The sequence below is a fragment of the Ascaphus truei genome, unplaced genomic scaffold (genome assembly GCF_040206685.1).
Source record: "Ascaphus truei isolate aAscTru1 unplaced genomic scaffold, aAscTru1.hap1 HAP1_SCAFFOLD_2268, whole genome shotgun sequence".
Lineage (NCBI taxonomy): Eukaryota > Metazoa > Chordata > Amphibia > Anura > Ascaphidae > Ascaphus > Ascaphus truei.
Genome location: NW_027455185.1, coordinates 14,347 through 39,932, shown reverse-complemented (window position 1 = coordinate 39,932; position 25,586 = coordinate 14,347). Strand labels below are relative to the sequence as shown.

General features: G+C 53.7%; 1 protein-coding gene across 1 annotated transcript in view; it reads right to left on the bottom strand.

Moving 5' to 3' along the window:
- Positions 1-266: 266 nt before the first annotated feature.
- LOC142477690 (uncharacterized) overlaps positions 267-25,586 on the bottom strand; it is a 39,657-nt gene continuing 14,337 nt past the window's right edge. The window contains exons 2-4 of the mRNA XM_075582357.1: positions 3,711-3,769; positions 3,355-3,519; positions 267-523 (exon numbers count right to left, since the gene is read on the bottom strand). Coding sequence (XP_075438472.1) covers positions 281-523; positions 3,355-3,519; positions 3,711-3,769 — 467 coding nt within the window. The 3' untranslated portion in view covers positions 267-280. The remainder of the gene's footprint in view (positions 524-3,354; positions 3,520-3,710; positions 3,770-25,586) is intronic.

Genomic DNA, 25,586 nt, shown 5'->3' with positions numbered 1-25,586 from the left:
CCTTAACCCTGTCACTGCCATTAGTTCACTTTGCCCCTAGGAGGGACTGACCCCTTAACCATGTCACTGCCATTAGTACACTTTGCCCCCAGGAGGGACTGACCCCTTAACCCTGTCACTGCCATTAGTACACTTTGTCCCTAGGAGAGACTGACCCCTTAACCCTGTCACTGCCATTAGTACACTTTGTCCCTAGGAGAGACTGGCCCCTTAACCCTGTCACTGCCATGAGTACACTTTGCCCCTAGGACAGACTGACCCCTTAACCCTGTCACTGCCATTAGTACACTTTGCCCCTAGGACAGACTGACCCCTTAACCCTGTCACTGCCATTAGTACACTTTGCCCCTAGGACAGACTGGCCCTTTAATGCTCTGGGGTTACCTGCTGTGGGTTCCTGGCTGGTATCGTCGCTGTGGGTCGGAGCGCTGCTCTGCACGGTGAGGCGTACACATCCCGCGGCTCCGCGCAGGATTCTCACGGCGTTCCCATGCGTGAGGCCCGCTAACACGTGTCCGTTCACCTACAGACAGAGGCACGGGGCAGAACACGGCGTTGCGGGGCGGCTGTAACAGCGGCTTATAAACACAGACGAGCAAACGGCCTAAACTCTCTTTCAGAAAAATGTTTGTGACGTTTCATAAACAGGCTGTCACATACGGCACTCCTGTGTATATATGTATGTCACACCTGTGTATATGTGTATATATGTATGTCACACCTGTGTATATGTGTATATATGTATGTCACACCTGTGTACGTATATATGTATGTCACACCTGTGTATATGTGTATATATGTATGTCACACCTGTGTACGTATATATGTATGTCACACCTGTGTATATGTATATATGTATATCACACCTGTGTATATGTGTATATATGTATGTCACACCTGTGTATATGTGTATATATGTATGTCACACCTGTGTATATGTGTATATATGTATGTCACACCTGTGTACGTATATATGTATGTCACACCTGTGTATATGTGTATATATGTATGTCACACCTGTGTACGTATATATGTATATATGTATGTCACACCTGTGTATATGTGTATATATGTATGTCACACCTGTGTATGTGTGTATATATGTATGTCACACCTGTGTATGTGTGTATATTTGTATGTCACACCTGTGTATATGTGTATATATGTATGTCACACCTGTATATATGTATATATGTATATCACACCTGTGTATATGTGTATATATGTATGTCACACCTGTGTATGTGTGTATATTTGTATGTTACACCTGTGTATATGTGTATATATGTATGTCACACCTGTGTACGTATATATGTATATCACACCTGTGTATATATGTATGTCACATCTGTGTATATGTGTATATATGTATGTCACACCTGTGTACGTATATATGTATATATGTATGTCACACCTGTGTATATATGTATGTCACACCTGTGTATGTGTATATATGTATGTCACACCTGTGTACGTATATATGTATGTCACACCTGTGTATATGTGTATATATGTATGTCACACCTGTGTATATATGTATGTCACATCTGTGCACGTATATGTGTATACATGTATGTCACACCTGTGTACGTATATATGTATGTCACACCTGTGTATATGTGTATATATGTATGTCACACCTGTGTATAGATGTATGTCACACCTGTGTACGTATATATGTATGTCACACCTGTTTACGTATATATGTATGTCACACCTGTGTATATATGTATGTCACACCTGTGTATATATGTATGTCACACCTGTGCATATATGTATGTCACATCTGTGCACGTATATGTGTATATATGTGTCACACCTGTGTACGTATATGTGTATATATGTTTGTCACACCTGTGTACGTATATATGTATATATGTGCCACACCTGTGTATATATGTATGTCACACCTGTGTATATATGTAAGTCACACCTGTGTATATATGTATGTCACACCTGTGTATATATGTATGTCACACCAGTGTATATATGTATGTCACACCTGTGTATATATGTATATCACACCTGTGTATATGTGTATATATGTATGTCACACCTGTGTATATATGTATATCACACCTGTGTATATGTGTATATATGTAGGTCACACATGTCTATATGTGTATATATGTATGTCACACCTGTGTATATATGTATGTCACACCTGTGTATATATGTATATCACACCTGTATATATGTATATATGTATGCCACACCTGTGTATATATGTATGTCACACCTACGTATATGTGTATATATGTATATCACACATGTGTATGTGTGTATATGTATGCCACACCTGTGTATATATGTATGTCACACCTATGATGTGTGTATATATGTATGTCACACCTGTGTATGTGTGTATATCACACCTGTCTATATGTGTATATATGTAGGTCACACATGTGTATATGTGTATATATGTATGTCACACCTGTGTATGTGTGTATATATGTATGTCACACCTGTGTATGTGTGTATATTTGTATGTCACACCTGTGTATAGATGTATAGCACACCTGTGTATGTGTGTATATATGTATGCCACACCTGTGTATATGTGTATATAATCGCACCGCTGTTGTTAATCAGCTCAGGCCGGCATTTTTATGACTTAGGAAAAAAACCTCCTCTAAAAAGACGTGTAAAAAATGAATATATAACACACTCATAACTTAATTTCCTTAATGTTAGACAGATGCGAGTCATATCAATAGATTCAGGCGAGTCTGACGAATGCCCCTAAGTTTGAGCGACAAATGGATATCTCTCCCTGGTCACCCCTAGATGTGAAGGAATTTGGGATCGTTTAAATTTGTTTTATTGCAAGATTTGCAAATATCTATCTAGTATAATTCAGACTGGCCGTCAGGTCCATGATATCTTCATGCCTTTTGACCGGTAGCGCCAGTCACGCCCCGTGGCGATCTGCAGATCCCTTCCGGGAATGTGTCCTGGTTACCCGAGTGTCAGAAGAGCCGTCATTTAATCCCATCTCTGGCTAAACAAACGCCCTTCTATCAGTCCCATACAGCCCAGGCCTGGTGAAGGGGTTAACAGGCCATTAACACATTACTTTCTATTTAAAAAAAAAAAAGTAAGTCAGACTGTAACCACATTAACCCCTGAAGTACCAGATTGATTAAAATACTTCATATACCATATTATCGAAACACAAAAAAATGGCACTTTCCCCCCTATTTCTGCACGTTTAAGGTGAGGGTTGGAGGGTGAGGTTAGGGTTAATTTAGGGTGAGAGACGACCTTGGGCTCAGATGGGAGATAGGTTAACGCTCAGTACACGCCTCAGCAGTCCCCTTTATATTCAGTCTCCTCCTGCTAGTCCTTCACCTGTAATAGCGCGTCCCCCACACGCAGGCTCCCCTCCCGAGCTGCCGCGCTCCCGGGGCCGATCGCCTTTATCACGAATGTCGCCCCGTCTGTGGCCCCGGCCAGAGAGAACCCCAAACTCCCGCTGGCCGGCTTCTGCAAGACGATGTTCCTGATGTGGGCGCCCTGTGACCGGAGAGATGCACGCGATACGCGCAGAGGAAACCCGGGTTATTAATGCATTGCGCTGATGGAGGTCGGTCATGCCCCCCGCGTCATTATTTAACCCTCGCACACGGGGGGCGGTTTCTCCTGATCCCCTCATAGGACGCGGAGTTCATCGCAGAGCTTCAGTTACCTAGAAATAAGTTATTTACCTGATAATGCGTCGGACGCGCGTCACATGGAGATCTGCAGGTGGAATCCATCCGCGCCACTGCAAGAAACGGCGCTGTCACAGGCGGGGACTTATTACCGCGGCGCTGTCACAGGCGGGGACTTACTACCGCGGCGCTGTCACAGGCGGGGACTTATTACCGCGGCGCTGTCACAGGCGGGGACTTATTACCGCGGCGCTGTCACAGGCGGGGACTTATTACCGCGGCGCTGTCACAGGCGGGGACTTATTACCGCGGCGCTGTCACAGGCGGGGACTTATTACCGCGGCGCTGTCACAGGCGGGGACTTATTACCGCGGCGCTGTCACAGGCGGGGACTTACTACCGCGGCGCTGTCACAGGCGGGGACTTATTACCGCGGCGCTGTCACAGGCGGGGACTTATTACCGCGGCGCTGTCACAGGCGGGGACTTATTACCGCGGCGCTGTCACAGGCGGGGACTTATTACCGCGGCGCTGTCACAGGCGGGGACTTATTACCGCGGCGCTGTCACAGGCGGGGACTTATTACCGCGGCGCTGTCACAGGCCGGGACTTATTACGGCGGCGCTGTCACAGGCGGGGACTTATTACCGCGGCGCTGTCTCTCTGCTCTCCCAGTATGTCCCAGTCACTCTCTGCTCTCCCAGTATGTCCCGGTCACTCTCTCTGCTCTCCCAGTATGTCCCAGTCACTCTCTCTGCTCTCCCAGTATGTCCCAGTCACTCTCTGCTCTCCCAGTATGTCCCAGTCACTCTCTCAGCTCTCCCAGTATGTCCCAGTCACTCTCTGCTATCCCAGTATGTCCCAGTCACTCTCTCTGCTCTCCCAGTATGTCCCAGTCACTCTCTCTGCTCTCCCAGTATGTCCCAGTCACTCTCTCTGCTCTCCCAGTATGTCCCAGTTACTCTCTCTGCTCTCCCAGTATGTCCCAGTCACTCTCTCTGCTCTCCCAGTATGTCCCAGTCACTCTCTCTACTCTCCCAGTATGTCCCAGTTACTCTCTCTGCTCTCCCAGTATGTCCCAGTTACTCTCTCTGCTCTTCCAGTATGTCCCAGTCACTCTCTCTGCTCTCCCAGTATGTCCCAGTCACACTCTCTGCTCTCCCAGTATGTCCCAGTCACTCTCTCTGCTCTCCCAGTATGTCCCAGTCACTCTCTCTGCTCTCCCAGTATGTCCCAGTCACTCTCTGCTCTCCCAGTATGTCCCAGTCACTCTCTCAGCTCTCCCAGTATGTCCCAGTCACTCTCTCTGCTCTCTTAGTATGTCCCAGTCACTCTCTCTGCTCTCCCAGTATGTCCCAGTTACTCTCTGCTCTCCCAGTGTGTCCCAGTCACTCTCTCTGCTCTCCCAGTATGTCCCAGTCACTCTCTCTGCTCTCCCAGTATGTCCCAGTCACTCTCTGCTCTCCCAGTATGTCCCAGTCACTCTCTGCTCTCCCAGTATGTCCCAGTCACACTCTCTGCTCTCCCAGTATGTCCCAGTCACTCTCTCTGCTCTCCCAGTATGTCCCAGTCACTCTCTCTGCTCTCCCAGTATGTCCCAGTCCATCTCTGCTCTCCCAGTATGTCCCAGTCACTCTCTCTGCTCTCCCAGTATGTCCCAGTCACTCTCTCTGCTCTCCCAGTGTGTCCCAGTCACTCTCTCTGCTCTCCCAGTATGTCCCAGTCACTCTCTCTGCTCTCCCAGTATGTCCCAGTCACTCTCTGCTCTCCCAGTATGTCCCAGTCCCTCTCTGCTCTCCCAGTATGTCCCAGTCACTCTCTGCTCTCCCAGTATGTCCCAGTCACTCTCTCTGCTCTCCCAGTATGTCCCAGTCACTCTCTCTGCTCTCCCAGTATGTCCCAGTCACTCTCTGCTCTCCCAGTATGTCCCAGTCACTCTCTCTGCTCTCCCAGTATGTCCCAGTCACTCTCTGCTCTCCCAGTATGTCCCAGTCACTCTCTCTGCTCTCCCAGTATGTCCCAGTTACTCTCTCTGCTCTTCCAGTATGTCCCAGTCACTCTCTCTGCTCTCCCAGTATGTCCCAGTCACACTCTCTGCTCTCCCAGTATGTCCCAGTCACTCTCTCTGCTCTCCCAGTATGTCCCAGTCACTCTCTCTGCTCTCCCAGTATGTCCCAGTCACTCTCTGCTCTCCCAGTATGTCCCAGTCACTCTCTCAGCTCTCCCAGTATGTCCCAGTCACTCTCTCTGCTCTCTTAGTATGTCCCAGTCACTCTCTCTGCTCTCCCAGTATGTCCCAGTCACTCTCTGCTCTCCCAGTGTGTCCCAGTCACTCTCTCTGCTCTCCCAGTATGTCCCAGTCACTCTCTCTGCTCTCCCAGTATGTCCCAGTCACTCTCTGCTCTCCCAGTATGTCCCAGTCACTCTCTGCTCTCCCAGTATGTCCCAGTCACACTCTCTGCTCTCCCAGTATGTCCCAGTCACTCTCTCTGCTCTCCCAGTATGTCCCAGTCACTCTCTCTGCTCTCCCAGTATGTCCCAGTCCATCTCTGCTCTCCCAGTATGTCCCAGTCACTCTCTCTGCTCTCCCAGTATGTCCCAGTCACTCTCTCTGCTCTCCCAGTGTGTCCCAGTCACTCTCTCTGCTCTCCCAGTATGTCCCAGTCACTCTCTCTGCTCTCCCAGTATGTCCCAGTCACTCTCTGCTCTCCCAGTATGTCCCAGTCACACTCTCTGCTCTCCCAGTATGTCCCAGTCACTCTCTCTCTGCTCTCCCAGTATGCCCCAGTCACTCTCTCTGCTCTCCCAGTATGTCCCAGTCACTCTCTCTGCTCTCCCAGTATGTCCCAGTCACTCTCTCTGCTCTCCCAGTATGTCCCAGTCACTCTCTCTGCTCTCCCAGTATGTCCCAGTCACTCTCTCTGCTCTCCCAGTATGTCCCAGTCACTCTCTCTGCTCTCCCAGTATGTCCCAGTCACTTTCTCTGCTCTCCCAGTCACTCTGTCTCCCAGTATGCCCCAGTCACTCTCTCTGCTCTCCCAGTATGTCCCAGTCACTCTCTGCTCTCCCAGTATGTCCCAGTCACTCTCTCTGCTCTCCCAGTATGTCCCAGTCACTCTCTCTGCTCTCCCAGTATGCCCCAGTCACTCTCTCTGCTCTCCCAGTATGTCCCAGTCACTCTCTCTGCTCTCCCAGTATGTCCCAGTCACTCTCTGCTCTCCCAGTATGTCCCAGTCACTCTCTCTGCTCTCCCAGTATGTCCCAGTCACTCTCTCTGCTCTCCCAGTATGTCCCAGTCACTCTCTCTGCTCTCCCACTATGTCCCAGTCACTCTCTCTGCTCTCCCAGTATGTCCCAGTCACTCTCTCTGCTCTCCCAGTATGTCCCAGTCACTCTCTCTGCTCTCCCAGTATGTCCCAGTCACTCTCTCTGCTCTCCCAGTATGTCCCAGTCACTCACTCTGCTCTCCCAGTCACTCTCTGCTCTCCCAGTATGCCCCAGTCACTCTCTCTGCTCTCCCAGTATGTCCCAGTCACTCTCTCTGCTCTCCCAGTCACTCTCTGCTCTCCCAGTATGCCCCAGTCACTCTCTCTGCTCTCCCAGTATGTCCCAGTCACTCTCTCTGCTCTCCCAGTATGTCCCAGTCACTCTCTTTGCTCTCCCAGTATGTCCCAGTCACTCTCTGCTCTCCCAGTATGTCCTAGTCACTCTCTCTGCTCTCCCAGTATGTCCCAGTCACTTTCTCTGCTCTCCCAGTATGCCCCAGTCACTCTCTCTGCTCTCCCAGTATGTCCCAGTCACTCTCTCTGCTCTCCCAGTATGTCCCAGTCACTCTCTCTGCTCTCCCAGTATGTCCCAGTCACTCTTTCTGCTCTCCCAGTATGTCCCAGTCATTCTCTGCTCTCCCAGTATGTCCCAGTCACACTCTCTGTCTACCAGTATGTCCCAGTCACTCTCTGCTCTCCCAGTATGCCCCAGTCACTCTCTCTGCTCTCCCAGTATGCCCCAGTCACTCTCTCTGCTCTCCCAGTATGTCCCAGTCACTCTCTGCTCTCCCAGTATGTCCCAGTAACTCTCTCTGCTCTCCCAGTATGTCCCAGTCACTCTCTCTGCTCTCCCAGTATGTCCCAGTCACTCTCTCTGCTCTTCCAGTATGTCCCAGTCACTCTCTCTGCTCTCCCAGTATGTCCCAGTCACTCTCTCTGCTCTCCCAATATGTCCCAGTCACTCTCTGCTCTCCCAGTATGTCCCAGTCACTCTCTCTGCTCTCCCAGTATGCCCCAGTCACTCTCTCTGCTCTCCCAGTATGTCCCAGTCACTCTCTCTGTCTCCCAGTATGCCCCAGTCACTCTCTCTGCTCTCCCAGTATGTCCCAGTCACTCTCTGCTCTCCCAGTATGTCCCAGTCACTCTCTGCTCTCCCAGTATGTCCCAGTCACTCTCTGCTCTCCCAGTATGTCCCAGTCACTCTCTCTGCTCCCCCAGTATGTCCCAGTCATTCTCTCTGCTCTCCCAGTATGTCCCAGTCACTCTCTCTGCTCTCCCAGTATGTCCCAGTCACTCTCTCTGCTCTCCCAGTATGTCCCGGTCACTCTCTCTGCTCTCCCAGTATGTCCCAGTCACTCTCTCTGCTCTCCCAGTATGTCCCAGTCACTCTCTCTGCTCTCCCAGTATGTCCCGGTCACTCTCTCTGCTCTCCCAGTATGTCCCGGTCACTCTCTCTGCTCTCCCAGTATGTCCCGGTCACTCTCTCTGCTCTCCCAGTATGTCCCAGTCACTCTCTCTGCTCTCCCAGTATGTCCCAGTCACTCTCTCTGCTCTCCCAGTATGCCCCAGTCACTCTCTCTGCTCTCCCAGTATGTCCCAGTCACTCTCTCTGCTCTCCCAGTATGCCCCAGTCACTCTCTCTGCTCTCCCAGTATGTCCCAGTCACTCTCTCTGCTCTCCCAGTATGTCCCAGTCACTCTCTCTGCTCTTCCAGTATGTCCCAGTCACTCTCTGCTCTCCCAGTATGTCCCAGTCACTCTCTCTGCTCTCCCAGTATGTCCCAGTCACTCTCTGCTCTCCCAGTATGTCCCAGTCACTCTCTCTGCTCTCCCAGTATGCCCCAGTCACTCTCTGCTCTCCCAGTATGCCCCAGTCACTCTCTCTGCTCTTCCAGTATGTCCCAGTCACTCTCTGCTCTCCCAGTATGTCCCAGTCACTCTCTCTGCTCTCCCAGTATGTCCCAGTCACGCTCTCTGCTCTCCCAGTATGTCCCAGTCACTCTCTCTGCTCTCCCAGTATGTCCCAGTCACTCTCTCTGCTCTCCCAGTATGTCCCAGTCACTCTCTCTGCTCTCCCAGTATGCCCCAGTCACTCTCTCTGCTCTTCCAGTATGTCCCAGTCACTCTCTCTGCTCTCCCAGTATGTCCCAGTCACTCTCTCTGCTCTCCCAGTCACTCTCTGCTCTCCCAGTATGCCCCAGTCACTCTCTCTGCTCTTCCAGTATGTCCCAGTCACTCTCTCTGCTCTCCCAGTATGTCCCAGTCACTCTCTCTGCTCTCCCAGTATGTCCCAGTCACTCTCTGCTCTCCCAGTATGTCCCAGTCACTCTCTCTGCTCTCCCAGTATGTCCCAGTCACTCTCTCTGCTCTCCCAGTATGTCCCAGTCACTCTCTCTGCTCTCCCAGTATGCCCCAGTTACTCTCTCTGCTCTCCCAGTATGTCCCAGTCACTCTCTGCTCTCCCAGTATGTCCCAGTCACTCTCTCTGCTCTCCCAGTATGTCCCGGTCACTCTCTCTGCTCTCCCAATATGTCCCAGTCACTCTCTGCTCTCCCAGTATGTCCCAGTCACTCTCTCTGCTCTCCCAGTATGTCCCGGTCACTCTCTCTGCTCTCCCAGTATGTCCCGGTCACTCTCTCTGCTCTCCCAGTATGTCCCGGTCACTCTCTCTGCTCTCCCAGTATGCCCCGGTCACTCTCTGTCTCCCAGTATGTCCCGGTCACTCTCTCTGCTCTCCGAGTATGTCCCAGTCACTCTCTCTGCTCTCCCAGTATGTCCCGGTCACTCTCTCTGCTCTCCCAGTATGTCCCAGTCACTCTCTCTGCTCTCCCAGTATGTCCCAGTCACTCTCTCTGCTCTCCCAGTATGTCCCAGTCACTCTCTCTGCTCTCGAGTATGTCCCAGTCACTCTCTCTGCTCTCCCAGTATGTCCCAGTCACTCTCTCTGCTCTCCCAGTATGTCCTAGTCACTCTCTCTGCTCTCCCAGTATGTCCCAGTCACTCTCTCTGCTCTCCCAGTATGTCCCAGTCACTCTCTCTGCTCTCCCAGTATGTCCCGGTCACTCTGCTCTCCCAGTATGTCCCGGTCACTCTCTCTGCTCTCCCAGTATGTCCCGGTCACTCTCTCTGCTCTCCCAGTATGTCCCGGTCACTCTCTCTGCTCTCCCAGTATGTCCCGGTCACTCTCTCTGCTCTCCCAGTATGTCCCGGTCACTCTCTCTGCTCTCCCAGTATGTCCCGGTCACTCTCTCTGCTCTCCCAGTATGTCCCGGTCACTCTCTCTGCTCTACCAGTATGTCCCGGTCACTCTCTGCTCTCCCAGTATGTCCCGGTCACTCTCTCTGCTCTCCCAGTATGTCCCGGTCACTCTCTGCTCTCCCAGTATGTCCCAGTCACTCTCTCTGCTCTCCCAGTATGTCCCGGTCACTCTCTCTGCTCTCCCAGTATGTCCCAGTCACTCTCTCTGCTCTCCCAGTATGTCCCAGTCACTCTCTCTGCTCTCCCAGTATGTCCCAGTCACTCTCTCTGCTCTCCCAGTATGTCCCAGTCACTCTCTCTGCTCTCCCAGTATGTCCCGGTCACTCTCTCTGCTCTCCCAGTATGTCCCAGTCACTCTCTCTGCTCTCCCAGTATGTCCCAGTCACTCTCTCTGCTCTCCCAGTATGTCCCAGTCACTCTGCTCTCCCAGTATGTCCCAGTCACTCTCTGCTCTCCCAGTATGTCCCGGTCACTCTCTCTGCTCTCCCAGTATGTCCCAGTCACACTCTCTGCTCTCCCAGTATGTCCCAGTCACTCTCTCTGCTCTCCCAGTATGTCCCGGTCACTCTCTCTGCTCTCCCAGTATGTCCCAGTCACTCTCTCTGCTCTCCCAGTATGTCCCAGTCACTCTCTCTGCTCTCCCAGTATGTCCCAGTCCCTCTCTGCTCTCCCAGTATGTCCCAGTCACTCTCTCTGCTCTCCCAGTATGTCCCAGTCCCTCTCTGCTCTCCCAGTATGTCCCAGTCACTCTCTCTGCTCTCCCAGTATGTCCCAGTCACTCTCTCTGCTCTCCCAGTATGTCCCAGTCACTCTCTCTGCTCTCCCAGTATGTCCCAGTCACTCTCTCTGCTCTCCCAGTATGTCCCAGTCACTCTCTCTGCTCTCCCAGTATGTCCCAGTCACTCTCTCTGCTCTCCCAGTATGTCCCGGTCACTCTGCTCTCCCAGTATGTCCCGGTCACTCTCTCTGCTCTCCCAGTATGTCCCGGTCACTCTCTCTGCTCTCCCAGTATGTCCCGGTCACTCTCTCTGCTCTCCCAGTATGTCCCGGTCACTCTCTCTGCTCTCCCAGTATGTCCCGGTCACTCTCTCTGCTCTCCCAGTATGTCCCGGTCACTCTCTCTGCTCTCCCAGTATGTCCCGGTCACTCTCTGCTCTCCCAGTATGTCCCAGTCACTCTCTCTGCTCTCCCAGTATGTCCCAGTCACTCTCTCTGCTCTCCCAGTATGTCCCAGTCACTCTCTCTGCTCTCCCAGTATGTCCCAGTCACTCTCTCTGCTCTCCCAGTATGTCCCAGTCACTCTCTCTGCTCTCCCAGTATGTCCCAGTCACTCTCTCTGCTCTCCCAGTATGTCCCAGTCTCTCTCTCTGCTCTCCCAGTATGTCCCAGTCACTCTCTCTGCTCTCCCAGTATGTCCCAGTCACTCTCTCTGCTCTCCCAGTTTGTCCCAGTCACTCTCTCTGCTCTCCCAGTATGTCCCAGTCACTCTCTGCTCTCCCAGTATGTCCCAGTCACTCTCTCTGCTCTCCCAGTTTGTCCCAGTCACTCTCTCTGCTCTCCCAGTATGTCCCAGTCACTCTCTCTGCTCTCCCAGTATGTCCCAGTCTCTCTCTCTGCTCTCCCAGTATGTCCCAGTCACTCTCTCTGCTCTCCCAGTATGTCCCAGTCACTCTCTCTGCTCTCCCAGTTTGTCCCAGTCACTCTCTCTGCTCTCCCAGTATGTCCCAGTCACTCTCTGCTCTCCCAGTATGTCCCAGTCACTCTCTCTGCTCTCCCAGTTTGTCCCAGTCACTCTCTCTGCTCTCCCAGTATGTCCCAGTCACTCTCTCTGCTCTCCCAGTATGTCCCAGTCTCTCTCTCTGCTCTCCCAGTATGTCCCAGTCACTCTCTCTGCTCTCCCAGTATGTCCCAGTCACTCTCTCTGCTCTCCCAGTTTGTCCCAGTCACTCTCTCTGCTCTCCCAGTATGTCCCAGTTACTCTCTCTGCTCTCCCAGTATGTCCCGGTCACTCTCTCTGCTCTCCCAGTATGTCCCGGTCACTCTCTCTGCACTCCCAGTATGTCCCGGTCACTCTCTCTGCTCTCCCAGTATGTCCCGGTCACTCTCTCTGCTCTCCCAGTATGTCCCGGTCACTCTCTCTGCTCTCCCAGTATGTCCCGGTCACTCTCTGCTCTCCCAGTATGTCCCAGTCACTCTCTCTGCTCTCCCAGTATGTCCCAGTCACTCTCTCTGCTCTCCCAGTATGTCCCAGTCACTCTCTCTGCTCTCCCAGTATGTCCCAGTCACTCTCTCTGCTCTCCCAGTATGTCCCAGTCACTCTCTCTGCTCTCCCAGTATGTCCCAGTCACTCTCTCTGCTCTCCCAGTATGTCCCAGTCTCTCTCTCTGCTCTCCCAGTATGTCCCAGTCACTCTCTCTGCTCTCCCAGTATGTCCCAGTCACTCTCTCTGCTCTCCCAGTTTGTCCCAGTCACTCTCTCTGCTCTCCCAGTATGTCCCAGTCACTCTCTGCTCTCCCAGTATGTCCCAGTCACTCTCTCTGCTCTCCCAGTTTGTCCCAGTCACTCTCTCTGCTCTCCCAGTATGTCCCAGTCACTCTCTCTGCTCTCCCAGTATGTCCCAGTCTCTCTCTCTGCTCTCCCAGTATGTCCCAGTCACTCTCTCTGCTCTCCCAGTATGTCCCAGTCACTCTCTCTGCTCTCCCAGTTTGTCCCAGTCACTCTCTCTGCTCTCCCAGTATGTCCCAGTTACTCTCTCTGCTCTCCCAGTATGTCCCAGTCACTCTCTGCTCTCCCAGTATGTCCCAGTCATTCTCTGCTCTCCCAGTATGTCCCAGTCACTCTCTCTGCTCTCCCAGTATGTCCCAGTCACTCTCTCTGCTCTCCCAGTATGTCCCAGTCACTCTCTCTGCTCTCCCAGTATGTCCCAGTCACTCTCTCTGCTCTCCCAGTATGTCCCAGTCACTCTCTCTGCTCTCCCAGTATGTCCCAGTCACTCTCTCTGCTCTCCCAGTATGTCCCAGTCACACTCTCTGCTCTCCCAGTATGTCCCAGTCACTCTCTCTGCTCTCCCAGTATGTCCCAGTCACTCTCTCTGCTCTCCCAGTATGTCCCAGTCCCTCTCTGCTCTCCCAGTATGTCCCAGTCACTCTCTCTGCTCTCCCAGTATGTCCCAGTCACTCTCTCTGCTCTCCCAGTGTGTCCCAGTCACTCTCTCTGCTCTCCCAGTATGTCCCAGTCACTCTCTCTGCTCTCCCAGTATGTCCCAGTCACTCTCTCTGCTCTCCCAGTATGTCCAAGTCACTCTCTGCTCTCCCAGTATGTCCCAGTCACACTCTCTGCTCTCCCAGTATGTCCCAGTCACTCTCTCTCTGCTCTCCCAGTATGCCCCAGTCACTCTCTCTGCTCTCCCAGTATGTCCCAGTCACTCTCTCTGCTCTCCCAGTATGTCCCAGTCACTCTCTCTGCTCTCCCAGTATGTCCCAGTCACTCTCTCTGCTCTCCCAGTATGTCCCAGTCACTCTCTCTGCTCTCCCAGTATGTCCCAGTCACTCTCTCTGCTCTCCCAGTATGTCCCAGTCACTTTCTCTGCTCTCCCAGTCACTCTGTCTCCCAGTATGCCCCAGTCACTCTCTCTGCTCTCCCAGTATGTCCCAGTCACTCTCTGCTCTCCCAGTATATCCCAGTCACTCTCTCTGCTCTCCCAGTATGTCCCAGTCACTCTCTCTGCTCTCCCAGTATGCCCCAGTCACTCTCTCTGCTCTCCCAGTATGTCCCAGTCACTCTCTCTGCTCTCCCAGTATGTCCCAGTCACTCTCTGCTCTCCCAGTATGTCCCAGTCACTCTCTCTGCTCTCCCAGTATGTCCCAGTCACTCTCTCTGCTCTCCCAGTATGTCCCAGTCACTCTCTCTGCTCTCCCAGTATGTCCCAGTCACTCTCTCTGCTCTCCCAGTATGTCCCAGTCACTCTCTCTGCTCTCCCAGTATGTCCCAGTCACTCTCTCTGCTCTCCCAGTATGTCCCAGTCACTCTCTCTGCTCTCCCAGTATGTCCCAGTCACTCACTCTGCTCTCCCAGTCACTCTCTGCTCTCCCAGTATGCCCCAGTCACTCTCTCTGCTCTCCCAGTATGTCCCAGTCACTCTCTCTGCTCTCCCAGTCACTCTCTGCTCTCCCAGTATGCCCCAGTCACTCTCTCTGCTCCCCCAGTATGTCCCAGTCACTCACTCTGCTCTCCCAGTCACTCTCTGCTCTCCCAGTATGCCCCAGTCACTCTCTCTGCTCCCCCAGTATGTCCCAGTCACTCTCTCTGCTCTCCCAGTATGCCCCAGTCACTCTCTCTGCTCTCCCAGTATGTCCCAGTCACTCTCTCTGCTCTCCCAGTATGTCCCAGTCACTCTCTTTGCTCTCCCAGTATGTCCCAGTCACTCTCTGCTCTCCCAGTATGTCCTAGTCACTCTCTCTGCTCTCCCAGTATGTCCCAGTCACTTTCTCTGCTCTCCCAGTATGCCCCAGTCACTCTCTCTGCTCTCCCAGTATGTCCCAGTCACTCTCTCTGCTCTCCCAGTATGTCCCAGTCACTCTCTCTGCTCTCCCAGTATGTCCCGGTCACTCTCTCTGCTCTCCCAGTATGTCCCGGTCACTCTCTCTGCTCTCCCAGTATGTCCCAGTCACTCTCTCTGCTCTCCCAGTATGTCCCAGTCACTCTCTCTGCTCTCCCAGTATGTCCCAGTCACTCTTTCTGCTCTCCCAGTATGTCCCAGTAATTCTCTGCTCTCCCAGTATGTCCCAGTCACACTCTCTGTCTCCCAGTATGTCCCAGTCACTCTCTGCTCTCCCAGTATGCCCCAGTCACTCTCTCTGCTCTCCCAGTATGCCCCAGTCACTCTCTCTGCTCTCCCAGTATGTCCCAGTCACTCTCTGCTCTCCCAGTATGTCCCAGTCACTCTCTCTGCTCTCCCAGTATGTCCCAGTCACTTTCTCTGCTCTCCCAGTCACTCTGTCTCCCAGTATGCCCCAGTCACTCTCTGCTCTCCCAGTATGTCCCAGTCACTCTCTGCTCTCCCAGTATATCCCAGTCACTCTCTCTGCTCTCCCAGTATGTCCCAGTCACTCTCTCTGCTCTCCCAGTATGCCCCAGTCACTCTCTCTGCTCTCCCAGTATGTCCCAGTCACTCTCTCTGCTCTCCCAGTATGTCCCAGTCACTCTCTGCTCTCCCAGTATGTCCCAGTCACTCTCTCTGCTCTCCCAGTATGTCCCAGTCACTCTCTCTGCTCTCCCAGTATGTCCCAGTCACTCTCTCTGCTCTCCCAGTATGTCCCAGTCACTCTCTCTGCTCTCCCAGTATGTCCCAGTCACTCTCTCTGCTCTCCCAGTATGTCCCAGTCACTCTCTCTGCTCTCCCAGTATGTCCCAGTCACTCTCTCTGCTCTCCCAGTATGTCCCAGTCACTCACTCTGCTCTCCCAGTCACTCTCTGCTCTCCCAGTATGCCCCAGTCACTCTCTCTGCTCTCCCAGTATGTCCCAGTCACTCTCTCTGCTCTCCCAGTCACTCTCTGCTCTCCCAGTATGCCCCAGTCACTCTCTCTGCTCCCCCAGTATGTCCCAGTCACTCACTCTGCTCTCCCAGTCACTCTCTGCTCTCCCAGTATGCCCCAGTCACTCTCTCTGCTCCCCCAGTATGTCCCAGTCACTCTCTCTGCTCTCCCAGTATGCCCCAGTCACTCTCTCTGCTCTCCCAGTATGTCCCAGTCACTCTCTCTGCTCTCCCAGTATGTCCCAGTCACTCTCTTTGCTCTCCCAGTATGTCCCAGTCACTCTCTGCTCTCCCAGTATGTCCTAGTCACTCTCTCTGCTCTCCCAGTATGTCCCAGTCACTTTCTCTGCTCTCCCAGTATGCCCCAGTCACTCTCTCTGCTCTCCCAGTATGTCCCAGTCACTCTCTCTGCTCTCCCAGTATGTCCCAGTCACTCTCTCTGCTCTCCCAGTATGTCCCGGTCACTCTCTCTGCTCTCCCAGTATGTCCCGGTCACTCTCTCTGCTCTCCCAGTATGTCCCAGTCACTCTCTCTGCTCTCCCAGTATGTCCCAGTCACTCTCTCTGCTCTCCCAGTATGTCCCAGTCACTCTTTCTGCTCTCCCAGTATGTCCCAGTAATTCTCTGCTCTCCCAGTATGTCCCAGTCACACTCTCTGTCTCCCAGTATGTCCCAGTCACTCTCTGCTCTCCCAGTATGCCCCAGTCACTCTCTCTGCTCTCCCAGTATGCCCCAGTCACTCTCTCTGCTCTCCCAGTATGTCCCAGTCACTCTCTGCTCTCCCAGTATGTCCCAGTAACTCTCTCTGCTCTCCCAGTATGTCCCAGTCACTCTCTCTGCTCTCCCAGTATGTCCCAGTCACTCTCTCTGCTCTCCCAGTATGTCCCGGTCACTCTCTCTGCTCTCCCAGTATGTCCCGGTCACTCTCTCTGTCTCCCAGTATGTCCCGGTCACTCTCTCTGCTCTCCCAGTATGCCCCGGTCACTCTCTGCTCTCCCAGTATGTCCCGGTCACTCTCTCTGCTCTCCCAGTATGTCCCAGTCACTCTCTCTGCTCTCCCAGTATGTCCCAGTCACTCTCTCTGCTCTCCCAGTATGTCCCAGTCACTCTCTCTGCTCTCGAGTATGTCCCAGTCACTCTCTGCTCTCCCAGTATGTCCCAGTCACTCTCTCTGCTCTCCCAGTATGTCCCAGTCACTCTCTCTGCTCTCCCAGTATGTCCCAGTCACTCTCTGCTCTCCCAGTATGTCCCAGTAACTCTCTCTGCTCTCCCAGTATGTCCCAGTCACTCTCTCTGCTCTCCCAGTATGTCCCAGTCACTCTCTCTGCTCTCCCAGTATGTCCCGGTCACTCTCTCTGCTCTCCCAGTATGTCCCGGTCACTCTCTCTGTCTCCCAGTATGTCCCGGTCACTCTCTCTGCTCTCCCAGTATGCCCCGGTCACTCTCTGCTCTCCCAGTATGTCCCGGTCACTCTCTCTGCTCTCCCAGTATGTCCCAGTCACTCTCTCTGCTCTCCCAGTATGTCCCAGTCACTCTCTCTGCTCTCCCAGTATGTCCCAGTCACTCTCTCTGCTCTCGAGAATGTCCCAGTCACTCTCTGCTCTCCCAGTATGTCCCGGTCACTCTCTCTGCTCTCCCAGTATGTCCCAGTCACTCTCTCTGCTCTCCCAGTATGTCCCAGTCACTCTCTCTGCTCTCCCAGTATGTCCCAGTCACTCTCTCTGCTCTCCCAGTATGTCCCAGTCACTCTCTCTGCTCTCCCAGTATGTCCCAGTCACTCTCTCTGCTCTCCCAGTATGTCCCGGTCACTCTGCTCTCCCAGTATGTCCCGGTCACTCTCTCTGCTCTCCCAGTATGTCCCGGTCACACTCTCTGCTCTCCCAGTATGTCCCGGTCACTCTCTCTGCTCTCCCAGTATGTCCCGGTCACTCTCTCTGCTCTCCCAGTATGTCCCGGTCACTCTCTCTGCTCTCCCAGTATGTCCCGGTCACTCTCTCTGCTCTCCCAGTATGTCCCGGTCACTCTCTCTGCTCTCCCAGTATGTCCCGGTCACTCTCTCTGCTCTCCCAGTATGTCCCGGTCACTCTCTCTGCTCTCCCAGTATGTCCCGGTCACTCTCTGCTCTCCCAGTATGTCCCAGTCACTCTCTCTGCTCTCCCAGTATGTCCCAGTCACTCTCTCTGCTCTCCCAGTATGTCCCAGTCACTCTCTCTGCTCTCCCAGTATGTCCCAGTCACTCTCTCTGATCTCCCAATATGTCCCAGTCACTCTCTCTGCTCTCCCAGTATGTCCCAGTCACTCTCTCTGCTCTCCCAGTATGTCCCAGTCACTCTCTCTGCTCTCCCAGTATGTCCCAGTCACTCTCTCTGCTCTCCCAGTATGTCCCAGTCACTCTCTCTGCTCTCCCAGTATGTCCCAGTCACTCTCTCTGCTCTCCCAGTATGTCCCAGTCTCTCTCTCTGCTCTCCCAGTATGTCCCAGTCACTCTCTCTGCTCTCCCAGTATGTCCCAGTCACTCTCTCTGCTCTCCCAGTATGTCCCAGTCACTCTCTCTGCTCTCCCAGTATGTCCCAGTCACTTTCTCTGCTCTCCCAGTCACTCTGTCTCCCAGTATGCCCCAGTCACTCTCTCTGCTCTCCCAGTATGTCCCAGTCACTCTCTCTGCTCTCCCAGTATGTCCCAGTCACTCTCTCTGCTCTCCCAGTATGCCCCAGTCACTCTCTCTGCTCTCCCAGTATGTCCCAGTCACTCTCTCTGCTCTCCCAGTATGTCCCAGTCACTCTCTGCTCTCCCAGTATGTCCCAGTCACTCTCTCTGCTCTCCCAGTATGTCCCAGTCACTCTCTCTGCTCTCCCAGTATGTCCCAGTCACTCTCTCTGCTCTCCCACTATGTCCCAGTCACTCTCTCTGCTCTCCCAGTATGTCCCAGTCACTCTCTCTGCTCTCCCAGTATGTCCCAGTCACTCTCTCTGCTCTCCCAGTATGTCCCAGTCACTCTCTCTGCTCTCCCAGTATGTCCCAGTCACTCACTCTGCTCTCCCAGTCACTCTCTGCTCTCCCAGTATGCCCCAGTCACTCTCTCTGCTCTCCCAGTATGTCCCAGTCACTCTCTCTGCTCTCCCAGTCACTCTCTGCTCTCCCAGTATGCCCCAGTCACTCTCTCTGCTCTCCCAGTATGTCCCAGTCACTCTCTCTGCTCTCCCAGTATGTCCCAGTCACTCTCTTTGCTCTCCCAGTATGTCCCAGTCACTCTCTGCTCTCCCAGTATGTCCTAGTCACTCTCTCTGCTCTCCCAGTATGTCCCAGTCACTTTCTCTGCTCTCCCAGTATGCCCCAGTCACTCTCTCTGCTCTCCCAGTATGTCCCAGTCACTCTCTCTGCTCTCCCAGTATGTCCCAGTCACTCTCTCTGCTCTCCCAGTATGTCCCAGTCACTCTTTCTGCTCTCCCAGTATGTCCCAGTCATTCTCTGCTCTCCCAGTATGTCCCAGTCACACTCTCTGTCTCCCAGTATGTCCCAGTCACTCTCTGCTCTCCCAGTATGCCCCAGTCACTCTCTCTGCTCTCCCAGTATGCCCCAGTCACTCTCTCTGCTCTCCCAGTATGTCCCAGTCACTCTCTGCTCTCCCAGTATGTCCCAGTAACTCTCTCTGCTCTCCCAGTATGTCCCAGTCACTCTCTCTGCTCTCCCAGTATGTCCCAGTCACTCTCTCTGCTCTTCCAGTATGTCCCAGTCACTCTCTCTGCTCTCCCAGTATGTCCCAGTCACTCTCTCTGCTCTCCCAATATGTCCCAGTCACTCTCTGCTCTCCCAGTATGTCCCAGTCACTCTCTCTGCTCTCCCAGTATGCCCCAGTCACTCTCTCTGCTCTCCCAGTATGTCCCAGTCACTTTCTCTGTCTCCCAGTATGCCCCAGTCACTCTCTCTGCTCTCCCAGTATGTCCCAGTCACTCTCTGCTCTCCCAGTATGTCCCAGTCACTCTCTGCTCTCCCAGTATGTCCCAGTCACTCTCTGCTCTCCCAGTATGTCCCAGTCACTCTCTCTGCTCCCCCAGTATGTCCCAGTCATTCTCTCTGCTCTCCCAGTATGTCCCAGTCACTCTCTCTGCTCTCCCAGTATGTCCCAGTCACTCTCTCTGCTCTCCCAGTATGTCCCGGTCACTCTCTCTGCTCTCCCAGTATGTCCCAGTCACTCTCTCTGCTCTCCCAGTATGTCCCAGTCACTCTCTCTGCTCTCCCAGTATGTCCCGGTCACTCTCTCTGCTCTCCCAGTATGTCCCGGTCACTCTCTCTGCTCTCCCAGTATGTCCCGGTCACTCTCTCTGCTCTCCCAGTATGTCCCAGTCACTCTCTCTGCTCTCCCAGTATGTCCCAGTCACTCTCTCTGCTCTCCCAGTATGCCCCAGTCACTCTCTCTGCTCTCCCAGTATGTCCCAGTCACTCTCTCTGCTCTCCCAGTATGCCCCAGTCACTCTCTCTGCTCTCCCAGTATGTCCCAGTCACTCTCTCTGCTCTCCCAGTATGTCCCAGTCACTCTCTCTGCTCTTCCAGTATGTCCCAGTCACTCTCTGCTCTCCCAGTATGTCCCAGTCACTCTCTCTGCTCTCCCAGTATGTCCCAGTCACTCTCTGCTCTCCCAGTATGTCCCAGTCACTCTCTCTGCTCTCCCAGTATGCCCCAGTCACTCTCTGCTCTCCCAGTATGCCCCAGTCACTCTCTGCTCTCCCAGTATGTCCCAGTATCTCTCTGCTCTCCCAGTATGTCCCAGTCACTCTCTCTGCTCTCCCAGTATGTCCCAGTCACTCTCTCTGCTCTTCCAGTATGTCCCAGTCACTCTCTGCTCTCCCAGTATGTCCCAGTCACTCTCTCTGCTCTCCCAGTATGTCCCAGTCACGCTCTCTGCTCTCCCAGTATGTCCCAGTCACTCTCTCTGCTCTCCCAGTATGTCCCAGTCACTCTCTCTGCTCTCCCAGTATGTCCCAGTCACTCTCTCTGCTCTCCCAGTATGCCCCAGTCACTCTCTCTGCTCTTCCAGTATGTCCCAGTCACTCTCTCTGCTCTCCCAGTATGTCCCAGTCACTCTCTCTGCTCTCCCAGTCACTCTCTGCTCTCCCAGTATGCCCCAGTCACTCTCTCTGCTCTTCCAGTATGTCCCAGTCACTCTCTCTGCTCTCCCAGTATGTCCCAGTCACTCTCTCTGCTCTCCCAGTATGTCCCAGTCACTCTCTGCTCTCCCAGTATGTCCCAGTCACTCTCTCTGCTCTCCCAGTATGTCCCAGTCACTCTCTCTGCTCTCCCAGTATGTCCCAGTCACTCTCTCTGCTCTCCCAGTATGCCCCAGTTACTCTCTCTGCTCTCCCAGTATGTCCCAGTCACTCTCTGCTCTCCCAGTATGTCCCAGTCACTCTCTCTGCTCTCCCAGTATGTCCCGGTCACTCTCTCTGCTCTCCCAATATGTCCCAGTCACTCTCTGCTCTCCCAGTATGTCCCAGTCACTCTCTCTGCTCTCCCAGTATGTCCCGGTCACTCTCTCTGCTCTCCCAGTATGTCCCGGTCACTCTCTCTGCTCTCCCAGTATGTCCCGGTCACTCTCTCTGCTCTCCCAGTATGCCCCGGTCACTCTCTGTCTCCCAGTATGTCCCGGTCACTCTCTCTGCTCTCCGAGTATGTCCCAGTCACTCTCTCTGCTCTCCCAGTATGTCCCGGTCACTCTCTCTGCTCTCCCAGTATGTCCCAGTCACTCTCTCTGCTCTCCCAGTATGTCCCAGTCACTCTCTCTGCTCTCCCAGTATGTCCCAGTCACTCTCTCTGCTCTCGAGTATGTCCCAGTCACTCTCTCTGCTCTCCCAGTATGTCCCAGTCACTCTCTCTGCTCTCCCAGTATGTCCTAGTCACTCTCTCTGCTCTCCCAGTATGTCCCAGTCACTCTCTCTGCTCTCCCAGTATGTCCCAGTCACTCTCTCTGCTCTCCCAGTATGTCCCGGTCACTCTGCTCTCCCAGTATGTCCCGGTCACTCTCTCTGCTCTCCCAGTATGTCCCGGTCACTCTCTCTGCTCTCCCAGTATGTCCCGGTCACTCTCTCTGCTCTCCCAGTATGTCCCGGTCACTCTCTCTGCTCTCCCAGTATGTCCCGGTCACTCTCTCTGCTCTCCCAGTATGTCCCGGTCACTCTCTCTGCTCTCCCAGTATGTCCCGGTCACTCTCTCTGCTCTCCCAGTATGTCCCGGTCACTCTCTGCTCTCCCAGTATGTCCCGGTCACTCTCTCTGCTCTCCCAGTATGTCCCGGTCACTCTCTGCTCTCCCAGTATGTCCCAGTCACTCTCTCTGCTCTCCCAGTATGTCCCGGTCACTCTCTCTGCTCTCCCAGTATGTCCCAGTCACTCTCTCTGCTCTCCCAGTATGTCCCAGTCACTCTCTCTGCTCTCCCAGTATGTCCCAGTCACTCTCTCTGCTCTCCCAGTATGTCCCAGTCACTCTCTCTGCTCTCCCAGTATGTCCCGGTCACTCTCTCTGCTCTCCCAGTATGTCCCAGTCACTCTCTCTGCTCTCCCAGTATGTCCCAGTCACTCTCTCTGCTCTCCCAGTATGTCCCGGTCACTCTGCTCTCCCAGTATGTCCCAGTCACTCTCTGCTCTCCCAGTATGTCCCGGTCACTCTCTCTGCTCTCCCAGTATGTCCCAGTCACACTCTCTGCTCTCCCAGTATGTCCCAGTCACTCTCTCTGCTCTCCCAGTATGTCCCGGTCACTCTCTCTGCTCTCCCAGTATGTCCCAGTCACTCTCTCTGCTCTCCCAGTATGTCCCAGTCACTCTCTCTGCTCTCCCAGTATGTCCCAGTCCCTCTCTGCTCTCCCAGTATGTCCCAGTCACTCTCTCTGCTCTCCCAGTATGTCCCAGTCCCTCTCTGCTCTCCCAGTATGTCCCAGTCACTCTCTCTGCTCTCCCAGTATGTCCCAGTCACTCTCTCTGCTCTCCCAGTATGTCCCAGTCACTCTCTCTGCTCTCCCAGTATGTCCCAGTCACTCTCTCTGCTCTCCCAGTATGTCCCAGTCACTCTCTCTGCTCTCCCAGTATGTCCCGGTCACTCTGCTCTCCCAGTATGTCCCGGTCACTCTCTCTGCTCTCCCAGTATGTCCCGGTCACTCTCTCTGCTCTCCCAGTATGTCCCGGTCACTCTCTCTGCTCTCCCAGTATGTCCCGGTCACTCTCTCTGCTCTCCCAGTATGTCCCGGTCACTCTCTCTGCTCTCCCAGTATGTCCCGGTCACTCTCTCTGCTCTCCCAGTATGTCCCGGTCACTCTCTCTGCTCTCCCAGTATGTCCCGGTCACTCTCTGCTCTCCCAGTATGTCCCAGTCACTCTCTCTGCTCTCCCAGTATGTCCCAGTCACTCTCTCTGCTCTCCCAGTATGTCCCAGTCACTCTCTCTGCTCTCCCAGTATGTCCCAGTCACTCTCTCTGCTCTCCCAGTATGTCCCAGTCACTCTCTCTGCTCTCCCAGTATGTCCCAGTCACTCTCTCTGCTCTCCCAGTATGTCCCAGTCTCTCTCTCTGCTCTCCCAGTATGTCCCAGTCACTCTCTCTGCTCTCCCAGTATGTCCCAGTCACTCTCTCTGCTCTCCCAGTTTGTCCCAGTCACTCTCTCTGCTCTCCCAGTATGTCCCAGTCACTCTCTGCTCTCCCAGTATGTCCCAGTCACTCTCTCTGCTCTCCCAGTTTGTCCCAGTCACTCTCTCTGCTCTCCCAGTATGTCCCAGTCACTCTCTCTGCTCTCCCAGTATGTCCCAGTCTCTCTCTCTGCTCTCCCAGTATGTCCCAGTCACTCTCTCTGCTCTCCCAGTATGTCCCAGTCACTCTCTCTGCTCTCCCAGTTTGTCCCAGTCACTCTCTCTGCTCTCCCAGTATGTCCCAGTTACTCTCTCTGCTCTCCCAGTATGTCCCAGTCACTCTCTGCTCTCCCAGTATGTCCCAGTCACTCTCTGCTCTCCCAGTATGTCCCAGTCACTCTCTCTGCTCTCCCAGTATGTCCCAGTCACTCTCTCTGCTCTCCCAGTATGTCCCAGTCACTCTCTCTGCTCTCCCAGTATGTCCCAGTCACTCTCTCTGCTCTCCCAGTATGTCCCAGTCACTCTCTCTGCTCTCCCAGTATGTCCCAGTCACTCTCTCTGCTCTCCCAGTATGTCCCAGTCACACTCTCTGCTCTCCCAGTATGTCCCAGTCACTCTCTCTGCTCTCCCAGTATGTCCCAGTCACTCTCTCTGCTCTCCCAGTATGTCCCAGTCCCTCTCTGCTCTCCCAGTATGTCCCAGTCACTCTCTCTGCTCTCCCAGTATGTCCCAGTCACTCTCTCTGCTCTCCCAGTGTGTCCCAGTCACTCTCTCTGCTCTCCCAGTATGTCCCAGTCACTCTCTCTGCTCTCCCAGTATGTCCCAGTCACTCTCTCTGCTCTCCCAGTATGTCCAAGTCACTCTCTGCTCTCCCAGTATGTCCCAGTCACACTCTCTGCTCTCCCAGTATGTCCCAGTCACTCTCTCTCTGCTCTCCCAGTATGCCCCAGTCACTCTCTCTGCTCTCCCAGTATGTCCCAGTCACTCTCTCTGCTCTCCCAGTATGTCCCAGTCACTCTCTCTGCTCTCCCAGTATGTCCCAGTCACTCTCTCTGCTCTCCCAGTATGTCCCAGTCACTCTCTCTGCTCTCCCAGTATGTCCCAGTCACTCTCTCTGCTCTCCCAGTATGTCCCAGTCACTTTCTCTGCTCTCCCAGTCACTCTGTCTCCCAGTATGCCCCAGTCACTCTCTCTGCTCTCCCAGTATGTCCCAGTCACTCTCTGCTCTCCCAGTATATCCCAGTCACTCTCTCTGCTCTCCCAGTATGTCCCAGTCACTCTCTCTGCTCTCCCAGTATGCCCCAGTCACTCTCTCTGCTCTCCCAGTATGTCCCAGTCACTCTCTCTGCTCTCCCAGTATGTCCCAGTCACTCTCTGCTCTCCCAGTATGTCCCAGTCACTCTCTCTGCTCTCCCAGTATGTCCCAGTCACTCTCTCTGCTCTCCCAGTATGTCCCAGTCACTCTCTCTGCTCTCCCAGTATGTCCCAGTCACTCTCTCTGCTCTCCCAGTATGTCCCAGTCACTCTCTCTGCTCTCCCAGTATGTCCCAGTCACTCTCTCTGCTCTCCCAGTATGTCCCAGTCACTCTCTCTGCTCTCCCAGTATGTCCCAGTCACTCACTCTGCTCTCCCAGTCACTCTCTGCTCTCCCAGTATGCCCCAGTCACTCTCTCTGCTCTCCCAGTATGTCCCAGTCACTCTCTCTGCTCTCCCAGTCACTCTCTGCTCTCCCAGTATGCCCCAGTCACTCTCTCTGCTCCCCCAGTATGTCCCAGTCACTCACTCTGCTCTCCCAGTCACTCTCTGCTCTCCCAGTATGCCCCAGTCACTCTCTCTGCTCCCCCAGTATGTCCCAGTCACTCTCTCTGCTCTCCCAGTATGCCCCAGTCACTCTCTCTGCTCTCCCAGTATGTCCCAGTCACTCTCTCTGCTCTCCCAGTATGTCCCAGTCACTCTCTTTGCTCTCCCAGTATGTCCCAGTCACTCTCTGCTCTCCCAGTATGTCCTAGTCACTCTCTCTGCTCTCCCAGTATGTCCCAGTCACTTTCTCTGCTCTCCCAGTATGCCCCAGTCACTCTCTCTGCTCTCCCAGTATGTCCCAGTCACTCTCTCTGCTCTCCCAGTATGTCCCAGTCACTCTCTCTGCTCTCCCAGTATGTCCCGGTCACTCTCTCTGCTCTCCCAGTATGTCCCGGTCACTCTCTCTGCTCTCCCAGTATGTCCCAGTCACTCTCTCTGCTCTCCCAGTATGTCCCAGTCACTCTCTCT